Here is a 16,716-nt window from a genome sequence, read left to right as displayed (position 1 = left end):
AAACAGCTTATTTATAGCCGCATTATTACTTTGCCAACCCTTAAATAACAAAACCTGTTCCTATAAATATTTTGATATATCTTCAAGTCCATGGGCATTTAGTTCAAGCCATGAAACATTGGTAACTCCACTTTTAGGACTGCAAATTTCAAACCAAGTTCTCCTGAAAATCCGAATTGTTTAAAGTAGAAGGCATATATGTAGATGCATAGCTAAGTCATAAATGTAACCAAAAAAGTATTGCCCCAGGACAAAGTTTATAAACATTTTCTCCCCTATGCCCCGCATCTAGCTTGCACTCAGGAGAACTTTTAATCAGATATTCTAGATCACTTGGTTTTCATCAGTCGCCAACATTTCTAATCCAATTCATGACTACCAGCCAACAGCTTTCTACACAGAATTTAATCATTTTGGTCTCATAAACAGCCCAGACATGAGGAAGACATGCCCCCCAGCTCCTGCAAAAAAAAAAAGCACTAGGAAATGGAAGAAATGAGACATGAAAACTTGGAAAATATTTAAGAAGGCAATTACTGAATCTTTAGTGTTGATTACTAATTTGAGTAACTGTATTATTTACACTTTGGTTTATGAAAACTCATCACATTTGTCACTTTAAGAATGATTTTAATCATTTCTACTCCCAAAGATTTGAGAAGGTAAGATTTAAGATCCAAGCAAGCCTTTCTTATTTTCTGGAACTTCCTTCAGTGATAGCTGCACTGATGACAAACTAGGGGTTGAAGAGTCACCTGGATGATGTATTTAGGTCACGATTCATGGAGGATCAATTTAGTCAATTACTTTCCTCAATTCACAAAAGCATGACCTTACTACATATAAATTGTTTTATTTTTAGAAGTTACACGTTTTAAAAGAACAATTTCTTTTTATTCTTTCATTCTAATAATATTATCACTACTTAGAACATTAAAGGAAGATATTTTCACTTATGATAGTTGAAACCAAAACTTTGTGAGGCCAAAGCAATGAATAATCTTCAATTCAACAAGAGATGCTGGGATACCTGAGGATTATGTTTCCCGTTCTGTATTAAAGAGCACAACATTCAAAACTATAACAAAATTCAGACATTAGTTCCTTAGCTAATGGAAGTTTATGCATTTGGTATACTCTACTTCATTTTTAATTTGGAAAAGCACATGTTAAAAATAGTTTTAATACAAAGGCATTATAAATGTAAATTTAAAAATCAGACTTTGTATGATCAGTGAGAAATGTTTAAAATATTCAGCACACACTTTCCTCTTCCTGGAAATTCTCAGATTAGAAAGCCCAAGTTTGTGAACTTCTCATTTGGCAACAAACCTCAATTTAAGAACTAAAGTGTCTTAAACTTCTTCTTCCACCAAAAACACAAATGAAATCTAATTTTCCTCAATAACTAGAGAACAATCCCTGCTCTTAATATACTGCCCTTTTTCTGAAAATAGTTCAATTTCATAAACATTTATTCTAATATTTATTGCTACTAATGTAAGGAATGCTTCTTGATATCCAATATGTTCTTAAAAAGTTAGCATGAATCCTAGTATCAAACAAAGAATACGGGGAGCAATAAAATTTGTGTTTTCTAAAATAAAAAGTTCATAAATATAATTTTTTACAATAACTATATTTGATCATTCTAAGCAGCACACTTTTTAACACCCCTAAATTAGGATGAGTCTTAGAATTGATGTCAGCTCACCATCAACTGCATGGCCTCAGGCTCCTGGAGCCACCAGCTACTCTCCTGCTCCATGAGGATCCACCCTCCACTCCCAGTTTTTCCAGCCCTTCTCCCAGCCTGGTCTGCACAGTCCCTCTAGCCTGTGTCCTCTCAGCTAAGGACAAGCCTGAAGAGTCCCTGGACCGCAAACTGAGGGCTTTTAAACCAGGCAAGCATGCTGGAGGTCAGAGTGAAAAACTGTTATCCAGTTCTTATACTGGTTACAAGCTCTTGGTAGGGTGGACAAAGGACTGAGAAAAAGGCATGTGTAGAAGTTGGCAAAGTTTCAGTGCTCCGTACAAGTGTCTTACTGCCCTTGCACCCCACCCTCTGCAATGAGAAATCCCTCCCTTCATCCATTTTTGGTAACTATAGAATATAATATCTGGAAAAGCAAAACTAAATATAATCAGGTGCTCAAACTTTTATTTTCTTACAAAATGCTATAGAAATGAATCCAAACTAAACAGATATGTACATGTATATATGTACAAAATTTTATTTCTGAAAAAGAATCTATAAAAATAGATGGTATAAAAAAAATTAAAAAGATTTAAAACCAATACTATGAAATTGATTTTCTTAAAGTAATAGTAATCTTAAATTGCTGGTTGTAGTTGGTTTTCCAGGCTTATTTATACATTTGATTGTGGCTGGATATATAAAGGAGTTTCTTTCATTTCAGAATGTCTCCAGTCTCATTTTATTACATCAAAGAGTCCAGAATTTTTTTCCCTTCACAAATCCTTCAACATCAGGACAAGGCATGTTACATTACAAATCAGCTTTGGTCATCTTCCTCTTCTTGAGTCACAGGTCTGAAAGGCAATGTAGTTTGTCCTCTTTCAGGATCAGACATTCGGAGAATTCTTATCAGTTTACTTGATGGAAGTGAACTGGAAGAAGCAAAATCAATTACTCAAATTTCCAAGAAATCTTTTACCAATTAAAAAAAATTCTAATATTACCTCATGAAAATATAAACCTAAATAGTTGGCTATTATCTGGGATATGTCTAATATCTAGAGTTCTAGGAGAAACATCATTTGCAATAAGGAAATAATTTGCTTTCAATTTTAAAAATTAACTTCCTGCTAGATTCCATGGATTTTCAGTTTGGAAGAAAAGAAAATGAAAGAAATTTATATATCAACTATTTTAAATTTCTGTTGTTGTCCAGCAAGGAAGGAGTTACCCGAACATTCCCAACCACAAATTTAGATCCCCATATAATCACATGGCCACTTTAGAGACAGAATATCAACTCTTTAAGTGACATAGTGTCTGACACATTGTAGGCACCCAATAAATACTGACTGACAGCAGAGTAGAACTCTTTGTTTAGAAAGATTGACATCTGTAAGTCACTAAGAGAAAAGAGGCAAGATTAGGGAAATCATAAATCATTTTAGTCCAAACAGAATTACTAAAATTATATTACTTTAGTTTGTCATGATAACTACAAAGAAGCAGTCTCAGAATAGTAACAATTTGCTTCAGTTATGAAAGGGAAGTAATACAAGTAAAATTTAAATATCTCGAAAAGAGAAAAACATTCCAAATTCCCCGAACTAGTAGGGGAGTTAATTTTTATTTTCATTGGTCTTGTATGTATTTGTATTTTAAAAATTAAAACTGTAAAAGATTTCTTTCCCCCTTTTGTATACTTGATATATATCTAGAAAGTTTTAAAAAGTTACCTCATGCTTTGAGGTGTAAGTAAGATAAACTGTCTAAAACGCTGGGAATCTGCCATCTTCAGTATCAAGTCCATGGCAATTCTCCTATTAACCATATCCTGAAAAACAAAGGCAAAAGTTAGGATTGCTACTGTGTAAGTCATATTTCTGTAAAAGCAGCATTCTGTGGGCTGATACAAGCTCCTGGATTTTCATCCAGGGATCAGTCATTACATTATCTATGATGTCCAATAAATCTGTTATACTGGAAAAGAAATACCAGAAACCATTAGGAGAAAATTGGCTGGCTGCAGTGGCTCATGCTTGTACTCCCAATGCTTTGAGAGGTGGAGGCGAGAGGATCAACTGAGGTCAGGAGTTCGAGACCAGCCTAGGCAAACATAGTGAGACCCTGTCTCTACCCCAAAAAAAAAAAAAAGTTGGGCATGGTGGTGCATGTCTGTCATCCTAGCTACTTGGGAGGCTGAGGCAGGAGGATCACTTGAGCCCAGGAACTCAAGGGTATAGTAAGCTATAATCACACCATTGCACTCTAGCCTGAATGACAGAGTGAAACCCCATCTCTAAGGGAAAAAAGAGAAATTCTTAGGGGACAATAACTGAATAAATATGTCTTTCAGGTAATTTCTATAGTCAAAATATTTGTGTGCATGGCCCCCCTCCCTCAAATATGTGTAGCAATTGAAATAATCAGAAAATATTCTCCTGACACAAATAAATGTTTGAGAATAAATCTAATTTGTACAGTAATGGTTAATGACTCAGGGTAATGGTAACAAAAGTGGCTAGTCAAATTCATTAAGTCTCTCAAATTTTCCCTCAATGATAAAGGTTAAGTAAAAAGTCTGCCTCTCCCCATTACTTCTACCATTTGTACAATGTAAACCAATTTGAACTTACAGACCAATTTCTTGATTGTATCTTTAAATAAGTTAAATAGCACATCAGGGTAGAGAAAAAGAATAATGCTTAGTTATAATAGGTTTTGGGATTAAATGATCTAGACCTGTGGCTACATTTTCTGAGTTAAATAACAGTAAAAGAAAATCAAAATGTTCCTCAACCACCTTGAAAATTCCTAAAAGTTGAAATCATTGACACACGAACACGTATATTTTAAAGGTCTTAATTTAAAACTATATGTGATGCCGGGCACAGCAGCTCATGCTTGTAATCCCAGCACTTTGGGAGATTGAGGCGGGTGGATCACTTGAGGCCAGGAGTTCGAGATCAGCCTGGCCAATATGGCAAAACCCAGTCTCTACAAAAAATACAAAAATTAGCCAGGCATGGTGGTGAGCACCAGTAATCCCAGCTACTCAGTTGGCTGAGTCACAAGGATCACTTGAACCCAGGAGGTGGAGGTCGCAATGAGCTGAGATCACGCCACTGCACTCCAGCCTGGGTGACGGAATGAGACTATGTTCTGAAAAAAATAAGTAAATAAATAAAAAATAAAACTATGTGGCAATACAGCACGGTGATTTAGAACAAGGGCTGTGGAGTCAAAAGGGGATACAGATCCTGGCTATATTGCTCAATGGCTCTGATTATAAAAATTCCATCAGGCGTATATGCTGTGAAGGCCTATTATTTTATAACAAAACTGCTAAAGTACCAAAAAAAAAAAAAATTGTTTTCCTTGGATTAGCTCATAGAACTTGGGTACATTCTTCTGAATAATTTCATTGGGGCAAAGTGCCATTCTGATTAAGAAGCTCTAAGTTTCTGAAAGAGAAAGGCGCTGCTTAGAATTAAATCTGACATACAAGATGGGTGATAGGACTGCACAGCACCATTTTGGACAAAAACACTGCGTAGAAAGAATAATCATCTTCTATGACTCGTGATAAGCTCTGAAGACAATTCTTGGAGGAATATCTAACCCATTTTCAGCAATAGTATCATAGGAAAAAATTGACACTGAGGGGATTATACAGCACTCACAGGTATAAATTCTGATTCATGAATTTATATTCACTTACTAAGTGTTTATTATAGACTAGGCATTAGGAGACACAAATATCTAAGACATAGCTGACAACCTCAAACTGGTTACAATCTGGTGGGGGATTCAGATATAAAAATAGAAAACTACAACAGAATAAAAAATAGTATAAAATACTATATAATATAAAGCATTGTTATATTTTTATCTTAAATAAAAATATAAAAGTAATATATATTATGAGTTGATGTAAGGTGGTGCAAAGGAAGCTCTGAGAAGTTCTTCATCCTGCCTGATAGGGTATGGCGGTCACAGAAGTCTCATAAAAGTGGCATTTGAACAATGTCCTGAAAGATGAGTACAGTGACATGTGATTAAGGAGGGCGCACTAGGCAGAGGCACCATATTTGGAGAGTTACAAACAGCTTAGAACAGCCGAAAAAAGTAGGCAAATACGGCAGAGTGACATGTGATTAAGGAGGGCGCACTAGGCAGAGGCACCATATTTGGAGAGTTACAAACAGCTTAGAACAGCCGAAAAAAGTAGGCGAATACGGCAGAGTGACATGTGATTAAGGAGGGCGTCCTAGGTAGAGGCACCATATTTGGAGAGTTACAAACAGCTTAGAACAGCCGAAAAAAGTAGGCAAATACGGTATCATGAAGGGTCTGAAAGCTACCCTACAGAATTAAACATTTATTCCATATATAATAACCACCAAAGGGTTTTACATAGATGAATGACCACAATCAGATCAACTGTAGAAATGTAAACCTGCCAAAATGGTGGAGGATGGACCGAAGAAGGAGCCACATGAAAGCCTGGGAGTCCGGAGAAGAGGCTATCACCACAGGCACGCGGCGAAGAGAGGGGGATGAGAGGAAGAATGTCAGTGAGAAAGGAGAAGAGGGCAGAGATCAAAGAGCGTTTTTAAAGGAGAAGCGGACAGAAGTCAGACTTGGACAAGGAAGAATCGAAGATAAATCACAGGTGTCAAAGGTAGGTGACTGCGTTGGAAATGATAGTTTGCATTAATCAAGATAGGGAATTCAGGCAAAGAAAGAGGAGGCTTTGAGATGAAGGCACATTCAACCTCAGGCCTGCTGAATTTCAGATACCGGTTGTTTACCAGGTGATGTCTAACAGGTAGTAGGGCATCTGGGTCTAGAGTACAGGAGGGTACAGGATGTGGTGCCATGAGTTGGTAGGTATCTGTCCATACGCAGGTAGTAGTTTTGGGGACTGTGATATGTGTATATGTGTAGGGGGAAGTAGGATATGGAATTCAGGAAAATCAATAACACTATAACAAGCAAACAAAGACGTCAAACATTTAAGGGCACCAGAATTAGGGGAGGCAGCGTGGCAGATTAAGAACAAAGAACAGAAAAACAGGAAAACCAGGAAACAGAGGGTGGCAGCTGGTAAGAAGACACATTTTAAGGTATGGAGGATAGGTCTGTGGTGTCAAATACTTCAAAAAATAAGGTAAGATTAAAGCTCATTTATAACCTTTGCTAAACAAGTTTTGCTAGAGTAGTGTCATCTACATCCAGATTACAGTAGATTTAGGAAACAATGAGATATGAAGAAGAAAATAATTGCTAATTTATGAGAACTTACTATATGCCTGAACCACAGTAAGTATAATGTATGAAAGATACCATTTGAGCCTCAGTCTAATCCTGAGAGGTAGGAATTAGTAATAATATTGTTTTGTAGATGAAGAAACTGAGACCCAATAAGTAGAGATATTTTGCCTGTCAGAGGTAGGTCTCAAATCCTACGCTTTTTAACCGGAAATTCAAAAGTTCTTATTCCCTTATGTTCTATACACTGTTCTGAAATGTGTGGGTATGATGGAACAGTAAACAGTGGCCAGGGTGAGTCAAAGCCAGGGTGATGAACTGGTTAGAATTTTGTATTAAAACAAAAAGGCTGAACATATTTATGGGTTGATGAAAATAAGCTGGGAGAGAGGGTGAGGGAGAAAACGCCGATATGATGGAGGGCACGGATATCCATGCTGGGCGAGGAGGACCCCTCCCGGGTCTCTAGGGGTACTGTGTGCCTGGAAGCAAGGGAGAGAACTCCAGTTCTTTAGTTCTTCCCCACTACTGGTCACAGACTAAACAGTCAGGGCAGGATCTTTCCTGTTAGGGGTAAAACTAAAGAAAGATTTCCTTCCTTTAGAAATACATGTTTCAAACAAACAAAAAAATGAAAAAGAATTTAAAATTGAACAATACCATGTAGACATCAAACTCATCCAGGCATCTGAAAGGAGATTCCGCGATGGACCATAGGGAAAGAATAAAACACACCGTGGAGAAAGAACGTTCGCCTCCAGACAAGGCTCTCATGTCATTGAAGGCAGCTTTATTTCCTTCTCCAGGCTGAACCTTGAAGAGAATGAGTTGACAAGGAACAAAAAACTAAGTAAATGAAAGGCCAGATTAAATTTTTTACAATACAAATAATAGATATACAGTAAAAAGGAGATGAGAATAAAATGACTTAGTGATTTGAAAATATCCATTCCATTCAAAATATTTTACAGTAAAACAGTTACACATAACGGTATTTCTTGCTCTACTGCAAGAGAATAAAACTGAAAACTTTTTTCAACATAACTGAATCTAACATACCAAAATTCCAAAGGTTTAATAATTTTAAAAATGTTAATAAATGGTGTGATTGTGACTCACTGCAACCTCTGTCTCCCAGGCTCAAGCGATCCTCTCACCTCAGGCTCCCAAGAAGTTGGGACCACAGGAGTATGCCACCATGGCCAGCTACTGTTTGTATTTTTTTTTTTGGGTGGAGATGAGGTTTCCCCGTTTCCCAGGCTGGTCTCAAACTCCTAGGTTCAAGCAGTCCTCCCGTCTCAGCCTCCCAAAGTGCTGGGATTACAGGTTTAAGCCACCACACCCGGCCCTGAAATTTAAGCTTCAAACATTTAAAAGTGCTGAGATTTTTTGTTACTTGAATTATAGTGACACCTAGTGGTTAAGCTGCATTAAAAGTAATTACTGAATGTCAAAAGGACAGAACCAACTTTAAAAAGCTTACATTGGCCGAAGAAATGCATTGAAATGCATCTTTTAAAAGATTTAAAGGGCCAGGCGCTCACGCCTGTAATCCCAGCACTTTGGGAGGCCGAGGCGGGTGGATCACGAGGTCAGGAGATCAAGACCATCCTGGCTAACACGGCGGAACTTCGTTTCTACTGAAAATACAAAAAATTAGCTGGGCGTGGTGGCGGGCACGTGTGGTCCCAGCTACTCTGGAGGCTGAGCCAGGAGAATGGCGTGAACCCAGGAGATGGAGCTTGCAGTGAGCCGAGATCGTGCCACTGCACTCCAGTCTGGGGACAGAGCTAAGTCTCAAAAAAACAAAAAAACAAAAAAACAAACAAAAAAAAGCATTTAAAGGATTGCTTGAACCTAGGAGTTCAAGACCAGCCTGGGAAACATGGGGAAACCTCATCTCCACCAAAAAAAAAAAAAAAAAAAAGTACAAAAATTAGCTGGCTGTGGTGGCATAGTCCTGTGGCCCCAACTACTTGGGAGGCTGAGGTGGGAGGATCACCTGAGCCTGGGAGGCAGAGGTTGCAGTGAGCCAAGATCACGCCATTGCACTCCGGCCTGGTGGACAGAGCAAGACCCTGTCTCAAAAAAAATAAAATGTATTTCTTTTGTATTGTATTTCTTATAAATTCTAAATAAAATCTTTTAAAATTTAAATAATTTTAAATTTTTTAAAAATCTAAATAAAATCTTTTAAAAATTCTTTACTAAATAAGGGCCCATGAAAACAGTAAGAAAGCAACTAATAAAATTAACAGCAAATCGTTCACACAATTTCCTGAGAAGATAATATACAATAACATTAGGAAGGATTCTATTTTTTGGACAAAATTCCAGATATACATATATGCATACAAGGTGAAAAAAGAGAAACAACTAGTTTCATATCAATAGCAGACATATAACTTCCTATATTTTTTAATTCACTATTTGAAAAATGATACAGCTCTCAAGTGAGCATTCATTTATTTTTTAACATTATGAATATTCTAAGGTAAAAATTCCAATTCTAAACATACTCTAAAATTTTACATCTATCATAAGTCTGAACAAACCAAACCAACAATCAACCAAATAAAAATTCCCACATAAAAGCAAGGACTAAACACCAAGAGGCAATCTTGCCCCAAAACTGTACTTTGCACCAATTTAATAAATGAAGCCCTAGGTAAATCTGGGGGATCTAGCTTTTACCCTCTCATCTATTACTAACATATCATGGAACTTCAGTGTCACTTTCCTTATTAGTAAAATGAAGGCCACATAAGTTAAAGGTTCATCTGATATTCTTTTGAACAACAGAGATGACAACATCAGAAAGTCTAGCTTGAGTTGTTTTGTATAGTTAGCTCTGGAGATAAATTATTCAAGCACTTCGAACACTTTCCTTTTTCTCCATTTTTTATTACAGTAATAGTTTTTATAGAGTAAAGAGCACAAAAATGTAGAACTCAATTTTTACATGAATACATACACACACCTGGGTAACCACTACTGAGATGAAGACACAAGAATATTCGCAGCATCTAAGCAAACTATTTGTATCATACTACCATCCCTGAAAAGGTAACTATTATTCTGATTGTAATCACCCAAAATCAATCTTAACAGTTTCTGAACTTCATATGTAGATGTTACATATACTCTTTTGTACATACACTTCATATTTATATACACTATGTACACCCTTGTAACTGGCTTCTTTCACTCACCATTGTCAGATCATCTATGGTGTGTGTAACAGCAGTTTGTTATTTTCATTACTGAACAGCATGTCACTGTTTGAATATACCCAACTTATCCATTTGACTCTAGGTAGACACTGGGTTGCTCAGTTTTGGGCTATTATAGGTAAAACTTCTTTGAACACTTTCAAATATATCTGTTTGAGAAAATAAGCACTAATTTTTTCTTGGGTTTATGCCCAAGAATGGAACTGCTTTAACAGACATTGACAGAGAGGTTTCCAAATTAGTTTTACCAAGTTATACTCCCACAAGCAATATATGAGAGCTGCAATTTCACATCCTCACCAACACACGACATTGCCAGTCTTGTTCATTTTCATCATCATAATAAGGGTGTGACAGTAACTTACTGTGGTATAAATAATATTTCTCTGATTACTAACGACACTTTTTCATGTGTTTACTCACCATTTAGATATTTAAAAGTGGTTTCTGTTTAAGCCTTTTGACCATTTTAAAGAGACATCAGTCTCTTTCTTCCTACTTATTATTTTAAAATTCTACATAAGTCCTTTGTTGCATGTATGCATCACAAATCTTATCCTAGTCTGTAGCTTCTTTTATCACTTGTTTAATGTTACTTTTTTATGAAGAGAAGTTCTTAATTTTAATAAAGTCCAAATCATCCATCTTTTCTTTTCAGTAGGTTGCCTTTTGTGTCGCCCATTCAAAAAATCTCAAAAAAAAACATAAAGACATTCTCTTCCTCTAGAAGCTTTATTGTTTTAAATTTAGGTCTATGATCAACTTCTAAATTAGTTTTTGTACATAAAGTTAGGGGGTCAAACTTTGCTTGCTATTATTTTTTTTTTTAATTTTTAGTTTTTTTGTTTTTTGCTTTTGAGACAGAGTTTTGCTCTTGTTGCCCAGGCTGGAGTGTAATGGTGTGATCTCGGTTCACTGCAACCTCCGCCTCCCGGGTTTAAGCGATTCTCCTGCCTCAGCCTCCTGAGCAGCTGGGATTACAGGCATGCGCTACCATGCCCAGCTAATTTTGTATTTTTAGTAGAGATGGGGCTTCTCCATGTTGGTCAGGCTGGTCTCAAACTCCCAACCTCAGATGATCCACCCGCCTCAGCCTCCCAAAGTGCTGGGATTACATGCCCGGCCGCTTACTGTTTATTTTACCAAAAGGATATCCAACAATCTGAATCTCACACCATTCATGAGAAGACCACCCTCTTCCACAGGCTTGCAGTGGAGTCTTGTCATTACATATATGTATGGCTTATGCATGTAGGTAAGGTCTTCCTCAGGTGTCTATTCTGTTTCATTGCTATTGTACATTTGCTTTCTACTATCCAATTTCTGCTTTTATCATTGTATCCATCTCTCTACTTGAATTTATAATGGACTTTTTTTCCTTTTAGCATCCTGAGATAGAACTTAGATCATTAATGTTAAGCCTTCCATTTTTACTAATGTATATATTTAGAGCTGTAAATTCCCTTCTGAGAAATCCTATGGCTGTATCATACAAGTTTTGATGTTTTCTTTTTACTGTTGTTTGATTCAAATTTATCTTCTAATATCTATTTGATTGCTTTTTTGACCTACAGATTATAGAGAAATGTGCTGCCTAATTTTCTAACATTCATTAAGTTTTAAGGTTACCTTTCTGTTATTTCTAATTTCATTCCACTTTACAACATATTCTGTATGACATCAATCCTTTGAAATTTGTTGAGATGTGCATTATAGCCAGGAAATGGTCTATTTTGGTAAATGTTCTACATGTACTTCAAAACAATATACAATCTGTGGTAGTTTGGCACAATGTTCTATAGTTCTACCAGTTAGGTGAATTTGGTTGTGTAATTTAAATCTTATATTGCCTCACTCACTGACTTTTAATCTGATTGTTCTATCCATTACTGAGAAAAGTTTACTAAAATTTCCAACTATAATTGTCAATTCTTTTACTTTGCCTTTTAGTTCTCCCAATTTTTATGTATTTTGAAGCTACGTTATTAGGTACATACAAATTAATTTTAAGTAACTTTTGTAACTACGAAGTGGCCCTTTTGGCTTCTAGTAATATTTCTTGCATAAAGTCTATTTTGTTATTATTATAGCTTAACCAGCTTTCCTTTGGCTAATGTTTTCATGGTGTATCATTTACCATATTTTACTTAGGATCTTCTCTGTCCTTATGTTACTATTTAAGGTGTATTTTGATAAACAGCAGTTAGTTTTTTTCTATTCAGCCTGTTTTTAATTTAATAATTTAGTGCACTTACACTTAATGTAATTACTGATGTATCTATATTTGAGTCATGCATCTCCTTTCAATTTGTTCCGTATGTTCTTTATTTCTCTTCCCTTTTTGCCTTCATTTAATTGAGTATTTTTGCTTTCCATTCCTTTTATTTGGTCTCTGTTAGCTTTAAAATTATACATTCTTTTAAAATTCAGTGGTTACTCTAGAGATTGCAATATGTATCGCTGATATATTAGTATATCTTAAATTAGTATTGGTATTACTTCCTGAAAGGTACAAGAACCTTACCACAGTTTAGAACTCTGTGCACTTCTATTCCCTTTTGGAGCTATTGTCATACATTTGATTTTTACAGCTTCTAAGCCCCTCAAGACTTGAGTGTCTATTCAACAATATTATTATTGTTGATTTAGACAGCCGAAACTGTTTTGCATTTACCCACAGATTTACCTTTTGCATTCCTCTCTGTTCCTTCTGCCATTCCATGTTGCCATCCATTTTTCTTTCATCTGAAGATGTTCTCTAGTATTTCTTGTGGGCCAAGCATACTGAAGAATAATTATTTCAGCTTTTGTTTGTCTGAAAACTAAGATGTTTCATCTTCATTTTTGAAAAGTAGTTTTGCTAGTTATTAAATTCTAGATATCAGTTTTTAAAAACAAGTCTGCTAGCACTTTAAAGTCTGTCAGGTAACGTTTACTTTCCACAATCCCTATTAAAAAGTCTGCCTTCGGTTTTATTGTTGCTCTTTGGAAACTAACGCATATTTTTTCTCTTGCTACTTGTAAGGTTACCTCTTTGTTTTTGGTTTTCAGCTATTTGACTATCATATAGATTTTAAGTGTGGTTTTCTTTATATCTACCTCACTTATAGGTTGCTGAGGTTTCTGAATCTAGATAGATGTATTTCAGTTTTGAAAATTCTCAAACATTATCTCTTCAAATATTCTTTCTGCTCATTCTTTGTTCTATCCTATAGGGACTCCAATTATGTTAAACTTGCTGGTTGTGCTCCTCATATCTCAAACTCTGTTCAGTGTTTTGTTTTTATCCTGTTCAATTTAGACATTTCCCTTTAACCTGCCTTGATTTGTTAATTTTGTCTTCTGTTGTGTCCAGTTGGCTGTTAAATTCATCCAATGAGTTCTTAGTTTCAGATATTACGCTTTTCAGTTTTAGAATGTTCTTGTAGCTTCCAATTCTGTATTGAAATTGTGGATTCCAATTCAATGTTGAATCTGTTTTGTCCATTTTGTTTATGATTAACTCTATGTTCTTTAACAAATTAATCATGGTTAAAAATATTAGTCTGCTTTCTCTTGTAACTATCATTTGGTGGTCTGGTTCTATTTTCTACTTTAAAAAAAATTATCAGTCACTTTTCCATGCTTCTTTATATATGTGGTAATTTTTACAGCTTTAAGTATAAATGAAATATAATAAACTGCATATATTTAAAGTGTACAATTTGATAAGTCCTTCAATGTTATTCTTCCTTTTCAAAGTTGTTTTGGCTAGTTTAGGCCCTTTGCATTTCTATATGAATTTTAGGATCAGCTTGCCAATTTCTACAAAAACATCTGCTGGCATTTTAATGAAAATTGAGTCGAGTCAGTCTGTAGATCAATTTGGGAAGAACTTACTTCTTAGTAATACTGAATCTTCTGATCTAGCAACACCCTGTGTCTCTCCATTTATTTAGGTCTTCTTTAGCTTCTCAGCATCTATTTTAGTAGTTTTCAGTATACAGGTCTTAAATATCTTCTGGCAGATTTTTCCCTAGGTAGTTTATATTTTTGATGCTAATATAAATAGTATTTTTTAAAATTTCAATTTCTAATCATTTGGTGCAAGTATATAGAAATGTAATTCATTTTTGCATACTGATTGTGTCTGCAACCTTGCTAGTTATAACTTCAACTAGTTCTAGTAGCTCTTTTTGTAGATTCCATCAGATTTTCTGCAGAGATAACCATATTATTTGTGGACCAAAAGAATTTTACTTCTTCTGTTCCAATATACATGTCTTTTAGTTCTTTTTCTGGGCTAACTGCACTGGTTAAAACCCTTAGTTCTACTTCTGAATATAAATGGTGAACGTGGACAAAACTGCTTTCTTCCTGATCTTACGGTGTAAGCACTCAGTCTTTATTATCTTACGCTTGATATTTTGTGTAAAAGATCAATGGTGCCTCCAAATGTACAATATTTCACGAAAGAGGGGACCCCTTTCCTTATATTAGGCTTCAGGTATGATAGGGCTCACAGTCAATAAGGGAGAAAGCTGGACTGGGCATACACTGCAATTTTCCTAAGACTTAGTCCACTTTTCATTCATAACTGTTCCTTGGGCCAACTGTGCACAACATCAGAACTAAGGAATTGACTGACTGAAACATTAGTTAGGTGCCTAGCAGTTCCCTTCCCAAGTTTCTACTGTCTTGTCAGCCCTCCTCCTCCTCCTGCTACTACTTGTTAGCCCTCTTCCTACTACTAGACTACTGAAAGCCCAGAATCAGCAAACGCTCCCAGGAAAGAAAATGTCCAGCAATTGTCAGTTTACCTTGGACAGGCTCCCCTATCCCTTGGAATTCCAATTTGTCTAGTCATTACTGTTTAGACAGCTTTCCAATGTCTTTTTAAAAATAAAAGTTTTGTAATTTCCCTGGCTTTTTTATAGTCTACAGTGAGAACAATAAACTACTATGACATACTACCTTCCCTATCAATAATCACAATTCTTCTCAATACTTTCAATTTGTATCTTTAATAACTGGGTCTTTTAAAATCCAAAGGTAGGTAAAGAGGAGTTACTAATGATCTAGCAGTAGAAATTAAAGAGACAGTAAAAGTTAACTTTCTAATATGGTTAAAATGCAGAGCTTTTAAACAAAAAAGATGTTCCAAAAATTTAACATTTATTCTAAGTACTAAAATGAAAGGATAAGATTTATGGTAACTAACAGTAGTAGGTAATTATTTGAAAATTCTGCCCCAGAATAGTTAGAGTGGGTAGTTGTTCCTGGCCTCCTGACTGTACATTTTTTTAATGCCATATCTCAATATGCCCTTTTAACACATGACTATGAAAGAACCTATAAAATCAAGTTGAATACGGTAGTTTTTTTTTACTCAAAAGTGGCCAGATCTAGGGACAACTTCAGAAGTAAAGAGTAAAAACACAATTAAGTGGGGAAGAACCTTCTTTACTTCCTTATAGGAGACTGGAGACTATGTACTTTCCATAAAGTCCCGAATAATTTAAAATGCTGTATAAATTTTAAAAGGGAACTAGTGGAGTAGAAAGACAAGGTAAATACTTGTCACTGAAAAAAATTCCCAATTATCACCCTAAGAAAATAATGTGTTTGTCTATAAATAAAATCTACGCTAGGAGCTTTATTTAGTAAGATCAATTTAAATTCAACACGTTGGCAAAGACCATCCTTAAGTTAAAAATCAAAGACAACAGGTTAAAGTTTATCAGTGTTTTATCAAAAGAAAAGCAGCAGGCTAGGCATGGTGGCTCACACCGATAATCCTAGCACTTTGGAAGGCCAAGGCAGGAGAACTGCTTGAGGCCAGGAGTTTAAGACCAGCTTGGGCAACATAGTGAGACCTTGTCTATACAGAAAAAAAAAAAAAAAAAAAAAAAAAATTAGCTGGGCATGGTGGCATGCACCTATAGTCCTAGCTACTTGGGAGGCTGAGGCAGGAGGGTCACTTGAGCCTATGCAAGGTTACAGTGAGCTATGATCGTACCACTGCACTCCAGCCTGGGCAACAGAGTAAGACTCTGCCTCTAAAAAAATACACAACAAAAATAGAAAAGAAAAGAAATAACTAGTTTTTCTAATGATTAGGATGAAAAGAATTAAGATACTTACTGATATACTTAGAGTTTCATTCTTGTGGTCAAAATTCATTTTTCCACAATAGGCCCGCTGAGATAGTAAGTTGTCAAAGTACAATTTGCATCGTAAAGTCAAACACCTTGAAATTTAAAAATTAGGCACATTAATAAGAAGGCAAAGGTTTTTTAAAACTATATTCAGCATGATCTAAGCATGTTAGAAAACCAGAGGGAAATATGCTGAAATGTAAACATTGGTTATTCACTTACTAGTTGAGTTTTAGGTAGTATTTTTTCCCTTGTGTCTTTATATTCATTTATGTCCCTACATTTTCACCAGTTCATTTACTTTTATAATAAAAAAATTAAATAAAGAGTCATCTCACGTTTAATATAACACATTATACCATAGTCAGTGCTT

The 16,716-nt window shown here is 35.6% G+C and overlaps 1 protein-coding gene across 5 annotated transcripts in view; it reads right to left on the bottom strand.

Annotated features, from left to right (window-relative positions):
* Positions 1 to 837: 837 nt before the first annotated feature.
* SMC6 (structural maintenance of chromosomes 6) overlaps positions 838 to 16,716 on the bottom strand; it is an 89,852-nt gene continuing 73,973 nt past the window's right edge. For 2 of the 5 annotated variants that reach the window (XM_033176494.1, XM_033176496.1), the window contains 4 exons: positions 16,330 to 16,435; positions 7,634 to 7,786; positions 3,436 to 3,533; positions 2,145 to 2,631 (listed from right to left, as the gene is read on the bottom strand). In XM_033176494.1, coding sequence (XP_033032385.1) covers positions 2,517 to 2,631; positions 3,436 to 3,533; positions 7,634 to 7,786; positions 16,330 to 16,435 — 472 coding nt within the window. In that variant the 3' untranslated portion in view covers positions 2,145 to 2,516. Of the gene's footprint in view, positions 2,632 to 3,435; positions 3,534 to 7,633; positions 7,787 to 12,892; positions 13,029 to 16,329; positions 16,436 to 16,716 lie in introns of those variants that run through there. The other 3 variants (XR_004428495.1, XM_033176493.1, XM_033176495.1) reach the window with 3 other exon arrangements.

The sequence above is a fragment of the Trachypithecus francoisi genome, unplaced genomic scaffold (assembly GCF_009764315.1).
Source record: "Trachypithecus francoisi isolate TF-2019V2 unplaced genomic scaffold, Tfra_2.0 Lachesis_group17, whole genome shotgun sequence".
Lineage (NCBI taxonomy): Eukaryota > Metazoa > Chordata > Mammalia > Primates > Cercopithecidae > Trachypithecus > Trachypithecus francoisi.
Note: the sequence above shows the minus strand (reverse complement) of the source record. Positions and strands in the feature narration are given on the sequence as shown.